At 39.9% G+C, this 13,937-nt stretch overlaps 1 protein-coding gene across 1 annotated transcript; it reads right to left on the reverse strand.

Annotated features, from left to right (window-relative positions):
• Positions 1-8: 8 nt before the first annotated feature.
• Positions 9-13,766, reverse strand: LOC105030169 (zinc finger protein 470). The gene is made up of 5 exons (XM_034292091.1): positions 13,536-13,766; positions 9,711-9,957; positions 6,560-7,582; positions 3,074-3,268; positions 9-2,815 (listed from the first exon to the last, which is right to left on the reverse strand). The coding sequence occupies exons 2-5, from the start codon at positions 9,898-9,900 to the stop codon at positions 1,863-1,865; spliced, it is 2,361 nt and encodes a 786-aa protein (XP_034147982.1). The 5' UTR covers positions 9,901-9,957; positions 13,536-13,766; the 3' UTR covers positions 9-1,862.
• Between the last annotated feature and the right edge of the window lie 171 nt (positions 13,767-13,937).

Raw genomic sequence — 13,937 nt, forward strand, 5'->3', positions numbered from 1 at the left:
TTAATATGTACTTTTAAATTGATGAATAATTGCTTTATTCTATTTTTATAAATAAAATATTCATTCCAACAGCAAACAATGGATTACAGGGAATTATGTGAAGATACTAATATGAATATTGAATGTATTGATAAGTTAGCAAAAAATATAAATCGTTCTGAAATACTATCTGTACAAATGTTTCCTGCACTGATTAGAGCTCACCCAAATAACAAAATTACATCAAAGCAAAACAAAGCTTTAAGTAACAATAGCTAGGTTTCCATCAACTTGCAATCAATTTTAACACATTGTCATACATGCCTAAAGGAAAGATGAAAATTTCCCCATGAGTGTTTTTCCATTCACCTGAATTGTTGCACATAAAAATTAGGGGTTCAAGTCGTTTTATGGATATTCACAGGATTGTGTAAAATGACAGCCAAGCATCAGTCGTCATATCAACAGATTAAGAGCCTTTGTATTTTCGAGTTATTAAACACTCAAGTCTAATCAGGATAGGTAACTCTCGAATAGGTCAAATACAAGGAATGGCTGAAAAGACTTATTGGAAAGGAGCATATTCCACTGTGGAATATTACCACCTGGTGAAGTTCATCTTAACTAACTCCATCGTGAGCCTAATAAACTGTAAGCTTACCCCATGTTGCAATGAGTGGACCACACAAAACGTTACATGAATAAATGTAATGGTATTTATAATTTAAGCATTTTCACACTCCTTTCTTGCATTAATTCACAGAGTAATACCCAAACTCTTCATCCAATAAATGTAGCTTTACCAACAAACTTGCAGTTTCCGTCAGATTTCCCATTAAAATGTTTCACTCAAATAAAAAGGTTGGCTCAAAAATCTCTGATTAGTAACTTGTATTGAATTTGTTGCAACAAACCCTAAAACATTACGATTTTGAAACAGTACCAGGGAAACAAAATGTCAATCATGGATTGCAATCACATTTCCATGAGTAAGGAAACCAACAGATGATTTTGTTATTTGGGTGAACTATCAAATGAGCCTGTGAATAAGATTTAAAGGAAGTCACACATTGACTAATCATACATATATTTGACCCGATATCTCCAGAACCCTGTTCTTCCATTTAGTGGTCCATGCTTATGTCAATCAAATATACATTGTAATGAGCCATCCTTACCCTTGGTAAGAATTTTACATACACTTCCAAGAGTTGGTACAGTTAGTGCAGTAATGTGGTTGGCACTACAGTTGCTGTTCTCATCCTCATCTCTGCCATTGTTGCCAATGTGAAATGGTTAGCTAGTTAGCTTTGTGCTGATAGCATTCAATAGGTGATGTCACTGACTCTGAGACTGAGCTGTAGCGTGGTGGAGCGATGGTTATCACAGTTGTCGATTTAGAGGGTGTCTGGTTGGATCCAGGAGATGAGAGCGACAGATTAAGTCTGTTTAGGGGTTTTGCCCAGCTTCTGGGATTAATGCGGAGGAGAGAGGGTTTAATGTGTAGTGAAAATGTGTCTCACCAGTTAGCTGTGCACACTAACAGCATTCAATCAGTTACATCCCCAGCAGACACCCTAACATAGTCATTTCACTCGCTTTTGTGGAACAGTAAGTAAAACTTTGTGGAGGATTGTTGTCTGTATTTTCAGAGGGTCCCTGGTACTAGAACGAGTTGGGGCAAGGTGAGGGACAGAAGCATCTTAGTTACACCAACTAGTCCCAATTATAAACCCCAAAAGTTAGTGTTGTCTAGTTCAGCAAGGCTATTCTTTGGGCGTGCACCAGAAATCAAACGTATGCCATTAAAACAGGCCAAGTTTCACCAAATGCACTTCAATTAGACAATGAATCAAATAACCAAAATATGTCAGCCTAAAACATCACCCAACACTAAGATGCCTGACAATGTGAATTCTCTGATGCTTCTTCAGGTGACTGGACTGACTAAAAGTCTTGCCGCACTGTTGGCAACCATACGGCCTTTCCCCAGTATGGACCCTCTTATGTTTCTGCAGGTTCCCAGCATGACTGAACCGCCTCCCACAGTGCAGGCAGCAGTAGGGCTTCTCCCCTGTGTGACAGCGCTGGTGGATCCGAAGATTCCCGATCCGGCTGAACGTCTTTCCACACAGGATACAGCTGTGGCTCTCCTCGCGCCTAAGAAGAGGCCGGTGTTGTCGTCTGGTGTCCTGGACCAACTCCGGGTGACACTCGAAGGGAAATGCATCCACAAAGGTGTTCAGGCCTTCCGCGTTGATGTAGTGCACTATGCCCTGCACTTCAGGGTGGTCCTGCATTGGTTCTAGGGCGCTGTCGTTCTGCGTCGAGCTGCTATCCGAGTCTCCGCACTCAAACGGGTTCTGGTCTGGGGGCTCACGGGAAACTGAGGAATAATCTAGGTGCTCGGGTTCGGTTTTGATTTGACCTGAGGACAAGCCTGGGTGAGGAGGAGAAGAGCTGGGATGGCTTTGGGACAAAACATTGGAGGACATATGCCTTGAGGGAATGGAGTCCAGGTCAGTATCACATAGTGAGTGAGGCATGTATACCGTCACAGCTGCCTCGGTCACCTGTGACAACCTCTCAGGAACCACACCGCTGTTCTCAGCTAAAGACTGTGTGACGTTACACTCAGTCTCAGATTCCCCTAATTGGTCTAGTTCAAGTGAGTCATTGTACTCTTCCTCCCGTCTCCTCCATGGTTTCCGAGTGAGCACCGGTTTGTCATCCTCCTGTGTAGACTCAAGGTCGTGCTGCCTCGGCCTAGGGCTGCCTTTGCTTTCCTCCTCCTGCTCAGTTTTACCTGAAATGGCTGTAGGAGTGGATGATTGTGCTGCCAAAGAAAAAATAGATATGACTACGTATCATAAGAAAACATTCATTACATAATTCTTATATAAACGTTAACACAATGCTTCTTATATTGGTCCCCACATGTGACGAATACAAAGACGATCCATATCACTCCTGTTTCAACAACTTCATAGCAGATTAATGCAGACAATCCAACAATCTACAGACTACGAGCAGAAGCCCACTCACTCAGACCCTCGAGTTTAGAGTTTAAATATTTTAAAACATTAAATGTCACCTGTGCTCTCTCTCTTCATCTTGTCCTGGAGTTCCTGCAGTCTCCTCCGTAGACTTTCGTTTTCTCTCTGAGTTCTGGCTGTTTTCTCCTGGTACTCAGATACTGTCTCTTTCACCACCTCCAGAACCTCATGCACTGCCACAGTCAGCAGTTTTGCCACACGGGCATTTAGACGCTCAATTTTCGCCATGATTTACAATGAGAAGGGCTTAGGAAGTGCAGTTAATGGTTTTAAGACCGTCGAAGTGACTCATCTAACAGAGAGGTAGAGTACAGGGTCTACTTTGAAGCCCGAGATGACCGTACAATGATGGGTTTCGCAAGCTAGCTAACTTAGCTAGCTAGGGGCTAACGTTACTGATACTGCGCACCGAGGATCTGACATACTAACGATAACTATTGACTAAATTAAGTCCAGGTTGGTCTCCGATGTTTCCTCTTCTTTGGGCGATGAAAATTTAATTTAAAAATAAAATCTCATCTATCGCATGTCTCAATTTGTCGACAATTTCTGAATTGTTTTGTTGTGATGTTAGCACACCACAACCAAAACGCTATGAAACAGGCGATAATAACTAAGTACTTCCGGGTAACGGATGTTTCGTAATCCTTCCGGATAAGGGTTAAGCAGTACATTATTATTATTATTTTCCAAACCTAATATCTTGATTTCCAAATCACAAGTATGACCTTATCACATTACATCTGCCAGGAGCGTATAGCTCCTGCATCATACTGCTTTTTTGCCTCAGAACATAAGCAGGGTCATGCTGGACAGTTTCTTGATGAGAGACTGGATGGAGCAGATGTTAGAAGGGGTCTCACAGGTCTAAAACATTCAAAGGGGTGTCTTAACTTTTTATGGTCACTACTGAACCCAGACGTAAACCCTGATGTCATGGACACATTTCCCATTTGGCCCTTATATAACGTGGCTACATAATTACCCCCAGTTCCCACTTGGCTCATACATCCCCCTCTCCTCTCCCAGTGACAAGTCCCCATGTCATTACTGTAAATTAGGTGTTCTCAATATGCTTACCTGTAAAATAACTAAAACAGTCAACCTTGTCTGAGATCCACCCATCAAAGCTTTCAGACAATTTGTCCCACACTGTCTGGGTCCACATGGGCATTGATGTAATGCCGTGATCAGGATTCAAACTCCTGCAATGATGCAATTTGAAATGCAAAGCAATGATTTAGACCACTGCCACAGACTAGGGGACCTTAAAGCAATTTCTAATCTTTTTAGTTAATGGTTTACCTCTGACTTTTTTAACCTATTGGGAAGCATGATAAAATAAACCAGCTATGTTGTGGAAAATATGGAAGTTCTGTTCAAAAACTTTTATGAAGTTTGAGAAACCCTACTTCAAATTAATAGGACAAACAATTGCAAAATTATCAATACTTTATACTAGTTATTATACAACACTGTTTCCAAAACAGTTGGAACGCTGTGTAAAATGTACAGAAAATCAGAATGCAATGATGTGCAAATCATTTAAACCCTATATTCAATAGAAAATAGTACCAAGACAACATATCAAATGTTGAAACTGAATGTTATTGTTTCTTGGAAAATACATGAATTTGATGCAAGCAACACGTTTCAAAAAGCTGGAACAGAGGCACCACAATACTGGAAACATTGTGTAATGCTAAAAAACTAAACCTGGTAAAATAGCACATAACTAATTAGGTCAATTGGCAACAGGTCAGTAACATGATTGGGTATAAAAAGATCATTCCAGAGAGGATGGGTCTGTCAGAAGTGAGGATGGGGAGTGGTTCACCAATCTGTGAAAGACTGCGCAGGCAAATATTGACAAAATTCAAGAATATATCACGACGTAAAACTGCTTTGGGTATGTCATCATCTATGGTACACAATATCATTAAAAGATTTAGAGGATCTGGAGTAATCTCTGTACGCAAGGAACAAGGGCAAAAACCAATACTAGGTGGCCGTGATCTTCGGTCCCTCAGATGGCACTGCCTTAAAAACAGACACAATTCTATAGTGGACATCACTGCACGGGCTCAGGAACACTTCTGAAAACCATTGTCTGTAAACACAGTACATCTCTGCAACCACAAATGCAAGTTAAAACTCTACCATGCAAAGTAGAAACCATATATAATCGCCAGCATCTTCTCTGGGCCGGAGCTCCTTTTAGATGGACTGAAGCAAAGAGGAAAACCGTCCTGTGATTCTTTTCAGGAAACACAGACGCTGCATCCTCTGAGCTAAAGAGAGGGACCTTCCGGCTTCTTATCAGCGCACAGTGCAAAAGCCAGCATGCATGTTATGGGGCTGCCTTAGTACACATGGCATGGGTGACTCGCACTTCTGTGAAGGCATCATTAATGCTGAACAATATATACAGGTTTTGGAGCAACATATGCTGCCATCCAGGTGACGTCTTTTTCAGGGAAGGGTCCAGGTGCTTAACTGGCCTGCCTGCAGTCCAGACCTTGTACTATTTTCATTTAAATATAGGGATTCATTGATTTGCACGTGACTGCTCTGAATCATTGTTATGAACTGTAGTTGTTATGAATCTTACTTTACAGTGTGGCCAACCATAGGAATGTTTTATTAATTACACAAGTAATAGTACTGCATGTACATGCGTGTTCATTTGAGATAAATATTAGTTTATTCAAAATGACAGGAATTTCAAACACACTAAACAAACATACAGAAGGTTAAGTAGAAGCTAGTGTGAGGGGTCAGTGACAGACCGGAGGGAGAGGGCCCAATGGCAGCTTCTCCAGGGGTGAGGGTTATGCAGGGTGCTCCTTTAGGGTTAACCCTAACCCTGTCATAGCTGAGCTGGGCCAGCTAATTATGCCGTGTCTCACTCTATGTGTGACTCTGCATTCAGGGGAGAGGAGCAGACACAGAAGGAAGCAGAGTGAACGCCACATCTACTCAGCACGGACATTGCCAAAAGAACCCCCAGTTTTAGTAGAGTTAGGCTATCCTAGAGCTGGTTGTAGTGACTTCTATGATTCCCACTAGTGTTAAAAGTAAAAGCTAGAGGAAGAGGCCAGTAGAAGAAGATATTAGTTTGATTTGTTAGTATCCTGGTCTCTTCATTTAAAGCTGCCCAGCTGGGAACACACGTTTACTGGAAACTCAACCCATCACACTAGAGAGCTAATAAAAGCTAGCAATTTCATGAGAAAATAGGAAGACCCCCCAACTCACATTGTCAGGAATGATACAGTAAAATGTGCTCTTGTGCATTTATTGTACCAACGTGTTAGAAATGTCAAAACCAGCTTTCAAGTTTCATTATTTTTCTCCAAATCATAAAAACACTAACAATTAGTAAATACTGTACATCAATTCAAACATAACGAAAGCGATGCTCTTATGCTTTCCTAACTGTTCCCACAACACACTCAAAACTGAAGTTTAGCAGGAAGTCATACACAGTTCTCCGTTGACCCCTTATGTTCTCAAACATCATGGCACTGATCCCAGATGAGTCAGCTGATGCTTCTTGAAATTACTAGAGTGACTGAAACGTTTCCCACATTGAGTACAGCCATATGGCCTCTCTCCAGTATGGTACCGTTGGTGTATTTTCAGGTAGCCTGACTGACTGAAGCGTTTTCCGCACACTGAACAACAATATGGCTTCTCACCAGTGTGGACCCTTTTGTGTTTTTTAAAGTCACCTGCATGACTAAAGCAACGGCCACACAGAGGGCAGCAGTAGCGCTTTTCTCTACTCAGATGTCGCTGGAGTATTCTCAAGCCTCCTGCTCCACCAAAAGATTTCCTGAACGGAAGGGTGTTGTGCTCCTCTTCAAATCGGTCCAATGCCAGTTCAGCATTGTTTCCCAGTGCAAATGGTTCCCCCGAGCCGTTTGGCTGGAAGCATACCAGTTCATAAGACCCTGAGTTTGGTTGAAGAGGCTCTCCATTGAGATCGGTCTGCGGTAAACTGTGGCTTGTGCCTGCACCATTGTAAAAATGCTTTGGTGTTGAATATGTGGCATACTCCTCCACTTCAGATTCTGTTTTGATCTCCTCAAAAGTCAACAGAGGTTGAGGGGCCTGAGGGGAACTGTTTGGGAAATGTGAGTGAGAAGCTGTGTGAGTGGAGTTCAAATGATTCGATATGGTTTCTGACAGAGCAGTATCAGCGTCCAGAGTGTGATGCTCCTTCACAAGTGTATCATGTCCTACATCTGATTTAAGATCCAATTCTTGACTTAATGTGGTCAGCTCTCGACGCTCTTCAATCCGCATGCTCCTTGGACCACATGCTGAGTGGACTGATCTGTTCTTTTTCAAACTTGGAGGAGGGGGAAAGGCAAAAGCCTGGCTCCCAAAAGGTCTTTCACCTGTGAGTCCATCTTGTGTTTCTGGTGACAGAATCTCAGTTAACTCCTCTTCAGATGGGAAAAGTTCAGTGTCCTCAACCAGGGGAAACTCCTGTTTACAATTCTGCAGCTCACGCTGGACGCCCAGTGTCTGTCCAGCTCCTGTGAATATGAACAACATTCATAGTAGTTTATAACAAAGTATTACAGTAGATGTTTTCACATTCTTTTCATATGTTGCTGCTATTTCTTTTTGACAGTGGTAGAAAAATAACAAATGTCTCCAAGAACTCTTTATAAAGGGATAGTGCCCATCAAGCCTTACCATAAATTTTATAATGGATTTAAGTAAAAACAGTAACTTGGCCATTTAGGAATATTTACTTTCTTCTTGGTAAGTATTTTACCAGTTCTTAACTCTATCTTATTAATATTAATCCTGAGAAAGTCCTCAGTCTTGTTGATGTCATGCACAACTATCATGATGCAGCCATTCAAATGCTTGAAAAAAGGGGGGCAGTTACTCAGTGAGGTTTAGTCTTAGATTTGCCCTAAAGAAAAGGTATGGCATTTAGCCCAACCTATGTATTTCGTTGGTGCCTTGTTTCATGCATGATCCATATTTTGTAAAGACATTAATTCTTCCTTTATTTTCCACAATCATTTAGGTTATCGTGTGTCAGGTCACTACTGTGCATCCTCATATTTTTTACAATTACACTCAAGTCTTTTGAAGTTTCCTGGCTGTCCTGTGGCTCTTTTAAGAAGGATAAATGTATAGCTGATTTGTCTGGTGGGTTTGATACATCATCCACAGCATACATATTAACATGAACATGTTTAAAGAAAGATTAAATGTTTGATTTATTATTGCTACCCATCCACAAATTACTACCATTCTTTAAACGTATTTCAAAAAGCTCTATTCCTCTGAGGGACCAAAGTGATGTTGTATGGATGAAGGACTGAAGAAAGGGTAGTTTTTTCATGTTACCACCTACAGTACCAGTCATGTTTCCCACATAGAATAATTGTGAAGACATCAGAAATATGGCAAAATGCATATGGATCATGTAGAAAACCAAATGCATCATGTAGTAACCAAAAACATGTTAAACAAATCAAAATACATTTGCATTTCTGATTCTTCAAAGTAGCCACATTTGGCCTTGGTGAAAGCTTTGCACTCTCTTGGAATTCTCTGAACCAGCTTCATGGGGTAGGAATGCTTTTTCAACAGCCTTGAAGGAGAATCTTGGTCAAATAACCCTTACATAGCCTGGCGGTATGTTTTGGGTCATTGTCCTGTTGAAAAACAAATAATACTCCCACTAAGCGCAAACCAGATGCAGAATGCTGTGGTAGCCATGCTGGTTGAATGTGCCTTGAATTCTAAATAAATCACTGACAGTGTCATCAGCACAGTACCCTGACACCATCACACACTTCACGTGGGAACCATAACTGCAGGGATCATCCATTCACCCACTCTGGGTCTCACAGAGACAGTGGTTGAAAACCACAAATTCACATTTGGACTCATCAGACCAACTCTAAGTGATCCTCTGCTGTAGCTGTCTTCCTGCCCTGTGGACGTCTTCCTGAGAGCCAGTTTCATCATACCGCTTGATGGTTTGTGTCACTGCACTTCAACAAACTCTCAAAGTTGTTGAAAGTTTCCGGACTGACTGATTTTCATGTCTTAACTGTAGTTTCTCTTTGCTTATTTGAGCTGTTCTTCATAAAATGGACTACTACCGTACAGACATAATGATGGTCTTCTGTATACTGACCCTCTCTTATAATAGCACACAAATGATTGCCTCAAAAGACATTCCACAAATTAACCTTTAACAGGGTACACCGGTCGATAGAAATGCATTTCAGGTGACTACATCACAAATCTGGTTGATAGAACTGCAAAGAGAGGGCAAAGCTGTTATCAAAGGAAAGGGTGGATGTAGATCTGTTTTACACTTTTTGGTTGCTACAGGAATCCATGTGTTATTTGAGGTTCTCACTATTATTCTACAATGTGGAAAAAGGTAAACCTGACAAAATACCCTTGAATAAGTAGGTGTCTCCAAACTTGTGACTGGTATTATAGTTTTCACACAGTGGGTTCATGTTACTTATCCAAATTTGACATGGAACTACTTTGGGTTTCCTGAACAACACGTCTTGTAAATACATTTTTCAAAATAAAGTATTTACAGTTTGACATTATGGAATATTATGGTGTAATATATTAATTAGGTTGACTATTTTGGCCACAAACATTAAAGGTCACCTGTGCTCTCTCTCTTCATCTTGTCCTGGAGTTCCTGCAGTCTCCTCCGTAGGCTCTCGTTTTCTCTCTGGGTTCTGGCTGTTTTCTCCTGGTACTCAGATACTGTCTCTTTCACCACCTCCAGAACCTCATTCACAGCCACAGTCAGTAGCTTGGCCACACGGGCGTTCAGACGCTCAATCTTAGACATCTTCTGAAGGTTTCTCTGTACTTGATAGATGAGGCTCTAAGCTTGTACCAATCCTCACTAGAAACGCACAGTAAGACAGTTAGAGGTGAGTGGAATAATCCAGGCCAAAGTGCTGAGACACAAAATAATACATTGATCAAATATTTAGGTAGAGATTCCATTTCATGGAATCTGTGAAGGGATAAACCAGATGAAAGCATGGTTGGTATAAAAAGTATATGTTCAAAAAGTGTAATTAATTAATTGTGTTAAGCTTATACTATATATGAACTAAAGTGTATTTAGTTTTAAGATTCTTAGACAGATAGCATTTGTGGTCCTGAAAGCAACAAACTAAATGTAGCATAAAAGTGTATCCATGTAGCTGTGTGGACTACTACACAAGTATCCCAAATGTTTACTTTGGGGTAGGTTACACCCTACTTTATTTATACATATAGATAGGTCTTAGCAATGTGTCATGCATTTAAACTCAGTAGCGCATTTCTATTGTTAGCATCTTTTTACTGTGCAGACATCAAATGTAAAATAAACATGTGTCTTGCAGGAAATCACTACTAAATACTCTATGCCAGAGCAGAATTCTAATGTCTGAAAAGGATAGACACTTTTTAAAATTGTCTGAAAGATTATCAATCCCGCCCAGACACATGCATCCTGGATTTTTGGGCCGCTGTTTGTAATCAAAACATTCACCTAAAGACTGCATAGAATGTCATGTATGATATGTGCCCCATGTCCTGAGAACTGTTTGGCTAACAGATACAGCTCTGGAAAAAATTAATTTTTTCTTTAATTTTAACCCTTCTGTTCCTCACTCAAAACTTTTTTGGAAAGGAAAGAAAAAGGTGCAGTGGTCTCAAAATTTTTTCCATAGCTGTATCATAGTGGCTGTATTTATATAGTATGCACATATGAACAATGAACAACATATTACATATATCCAGCCTAAAATTGGAGGTTTAAAAATGTTTTGCTTGCATCTGTAAAATACCCAGATTACATCTTATATATAAATATAAAAAAGTCAAGCAAGAACAAAAAACAGACAGGTGACAAAGTGAAGGAAAAATCTGCATAAAGTGTCTCAGAAAGGTGTTAAACCACCAAGAGCCACCATCTGGGTGACAGGATTAAGGTGATCACTCAGAATAACATTGTAATGATTTGAAGTGAACCTTCCTTCTAAGGAGACAAGTGGACCCAGGCCATGCCAGGATAATGCACTCCACAGCATAACAGATCCTCTGGTCCCCCTCACTGTAGGTGCCAAGCATTCTAGAATATTCATTTATCCAAATCAAGATCAGTAGGGCCTATGCATTTGTATACATCCCACAGAGCATGACAGGATGTTAGTTGCGTAATTGTATCATGAAGTACCCCTGTATGGAGACATTTGAATTGGGGGTGAGAACATATAGTCGAATGGTCATCATATCGACAAGGTTATCTAATTTTCGAAAGTTACAAAAAAAATCTGTACTACCAATTAACTCACTTGGCGGCAGTAATGACGGGTTATTTTTTATAGACTAAAAAAAAAAGTACAGGAAATTGTCACGGCTAGTGAAAGCATACCTGTGCATCCCGGCAACATCTGTAGCCTACCCGCTGAAAGGGTTTTCTCAGCTTCGGACCTGACAGTCAACAGAGTCTACTCACGGAACACGTGGACGTGCTATTTTTTTTTTATCATGATAAGAATACATTATCATAATAATATAGACACTGCCTAATGATTAATTACATTTTTGTTGAGATCTTGCATCAATGGATGCGCTAGCCAGGTTTTGTTTGGTTTTTGCTCATTAATTTTATTTTATTTACTCTTACTAAGCTTCCGTCCAATTATGTTTTTTGTATTCACGAACTGGAACCCATCGGTAGGTTGTTTGGTGTAATACAGACTGTAACGTAACTCTGTTAGTCTACATATAAAGTGTAGTTTCATTTGGAAAGTAATTTTAAGGGAGTGTATATATAAAAAAAAATAGCTGGCTAGATGGTCTAATACATTTTGTATTTTGTTGTTATGGCCAGAAAACATTGACACAAAGACGTTAGCTAATGTAAGGCAATTCATACATATCTCTGCTCTAATTCATTGGAGAAAATGCGCGTTTTTTGACTATAATTAATAGTTAATTTGCTATTGTAATTAATGGAAAAGCTTGTAACAATAATTTGAAATAAATAGTATAAATAGTATTATAAAATACTAAAGACGTTAAGGCATTTCTGAATCTGAATGTCTCTCGAGTAAAAGTGTCCTCTAGTTCAGTGGTTCCCAACTCCGGTCCTCGAGTACCCCCAACAGCACACATTTTTGTTGTAGCCCTGGACAAGCACACCCAATTCAACTCAGTGCGAGCCTGATAATTAGTTGACAAGTTGAATCAGCTGTGCTTGGCTGGGGCTACAATGAATATGTGTACTGCTGGGGGTACTTGAGGACCGTAGTTGGGAACCACTGCTCTAGTTTAACTGTTAATACTAAAACGTTATTGACTACAATAACGTTGTTAACTACATTTTTAAATAAATACGTTAGATTTATTACACAACATAACTATTTATTACTTTTTTTCCCTCTTTTTGGCACACGTGGGTGGGGTCGATGATTCGACGACAAAAGCTGAGGAATTATCGATAGTGAAAATATTTGTCAAGCACATCCCTAATTTGAATTCATTTAATTCGGGCTGACCCCTCTCACCCTGGAAATTGACTACTCAAGGCTCTCTCCTCTGGCAGAAGGCTGAGGTCAATCAGGACCAAAACCTCTCACCACAACAAGAACAGTTTCTTTACTACCGCAGTAGGCCTCATGAACATGCCCCCAAAACTAAATTGACTATAGCCCGCTCCCCACATACATACATAACCCGAAACTGGACAAAATCCTGTACCTTACATATACTTATAGATATTTTGAAGTAATTTATGAATGCACAGTCTACTATTTCTATGCTCACTACACTGTTCTCGTTTGTTTTTATTTCTCCTTATTCGTTTTGTATACATTGTTGCACCAACGGCCAGAACCAATTCCTTGTTTGTTGTGAAACCTGGTAATAAAACTCTTTCTGATTTCTGGTTATGTCCCGCTACTCATTTATTTGTGTATTTTCCTTTAATTTTTTCACCTGTCTCTATGTGGTATGAAAACATGTATTGGTTATTTTAGTAAACATTGACTCAAGTAGTAGGCCAGACTCTGGGCGAGTAATGCTAGCCTAGATAGCGAAGGGTCTGGGATCTAAAACCAAACTTACTATAGTAGGTTTTAATTGTGACTAAAGTCCAAGCAAGATTCAACATTAATTCTGGTTAATTCCAGGGATGAACAACATCCTGAAATATATGATGACATCTGTTAGAAAGAATACAATAGTTATCTTTACTAATTGAGGACGAATGTACATTTTGTCTCATCATATCCCACTCTATCCCATGCTAAACTTGTAAAATTGTCCGTGTTAACACAAAATCACGTGACGTAAAACATTACATATGTTGTCCTGTTCAAGCTACTGTAGTGGAGGAAATAACACTCAAACACGTACATTAGTTTAACGAAGTGCAGTTTGTGGAGAACGATTACATTAGCAATTGTTAAAAAAAAACATTACCCATTTGATATCTCCTTTCACTCATTCGTTGGAATCCGCCCGTAATGCAAGTTTATCACAAACCCGACTTTCGTGTTAGGTTTTGCGTATTCTCATACCATCTGGACGATTTTTTAATTCAATCTCAAGACCTAGAAATAAACATTTTAGATGAATTTTTCATATAAACACTTTGTTGTCAGGTGGTGGATCTTCTTCGAGCTGCGACATTGTGGGAAAAGCGAATAATTTAACGCCACCTAGCGAGTTGGAGATTTACCACAGGCCATAGGTCGAGACGTGTTTGTGTACACGTACTAGCTTACACTGTAGTTAACCAAGGAGGGAAACGTTTATTTTTAGGCATTATAGAAATTACGATTCTGAATGGGAATATATTTTTGTCCCCAAAAAGTCCTCATC

The sequence above is a fragment of the Esox lucius genome, chromosome 5, assembly GCF_011004845.1.
Source record: "Esox lucius isolate fEsoLuc1 chromosome 5, fEsoLuc1.pri, whole genome shotgun sequence".
NCBI classification, from domain to species: Eukaryota; Metazoa; Chordata; class Actinopteri; order Esociformes; family Esocidae; genus Esox; species Esox lucius.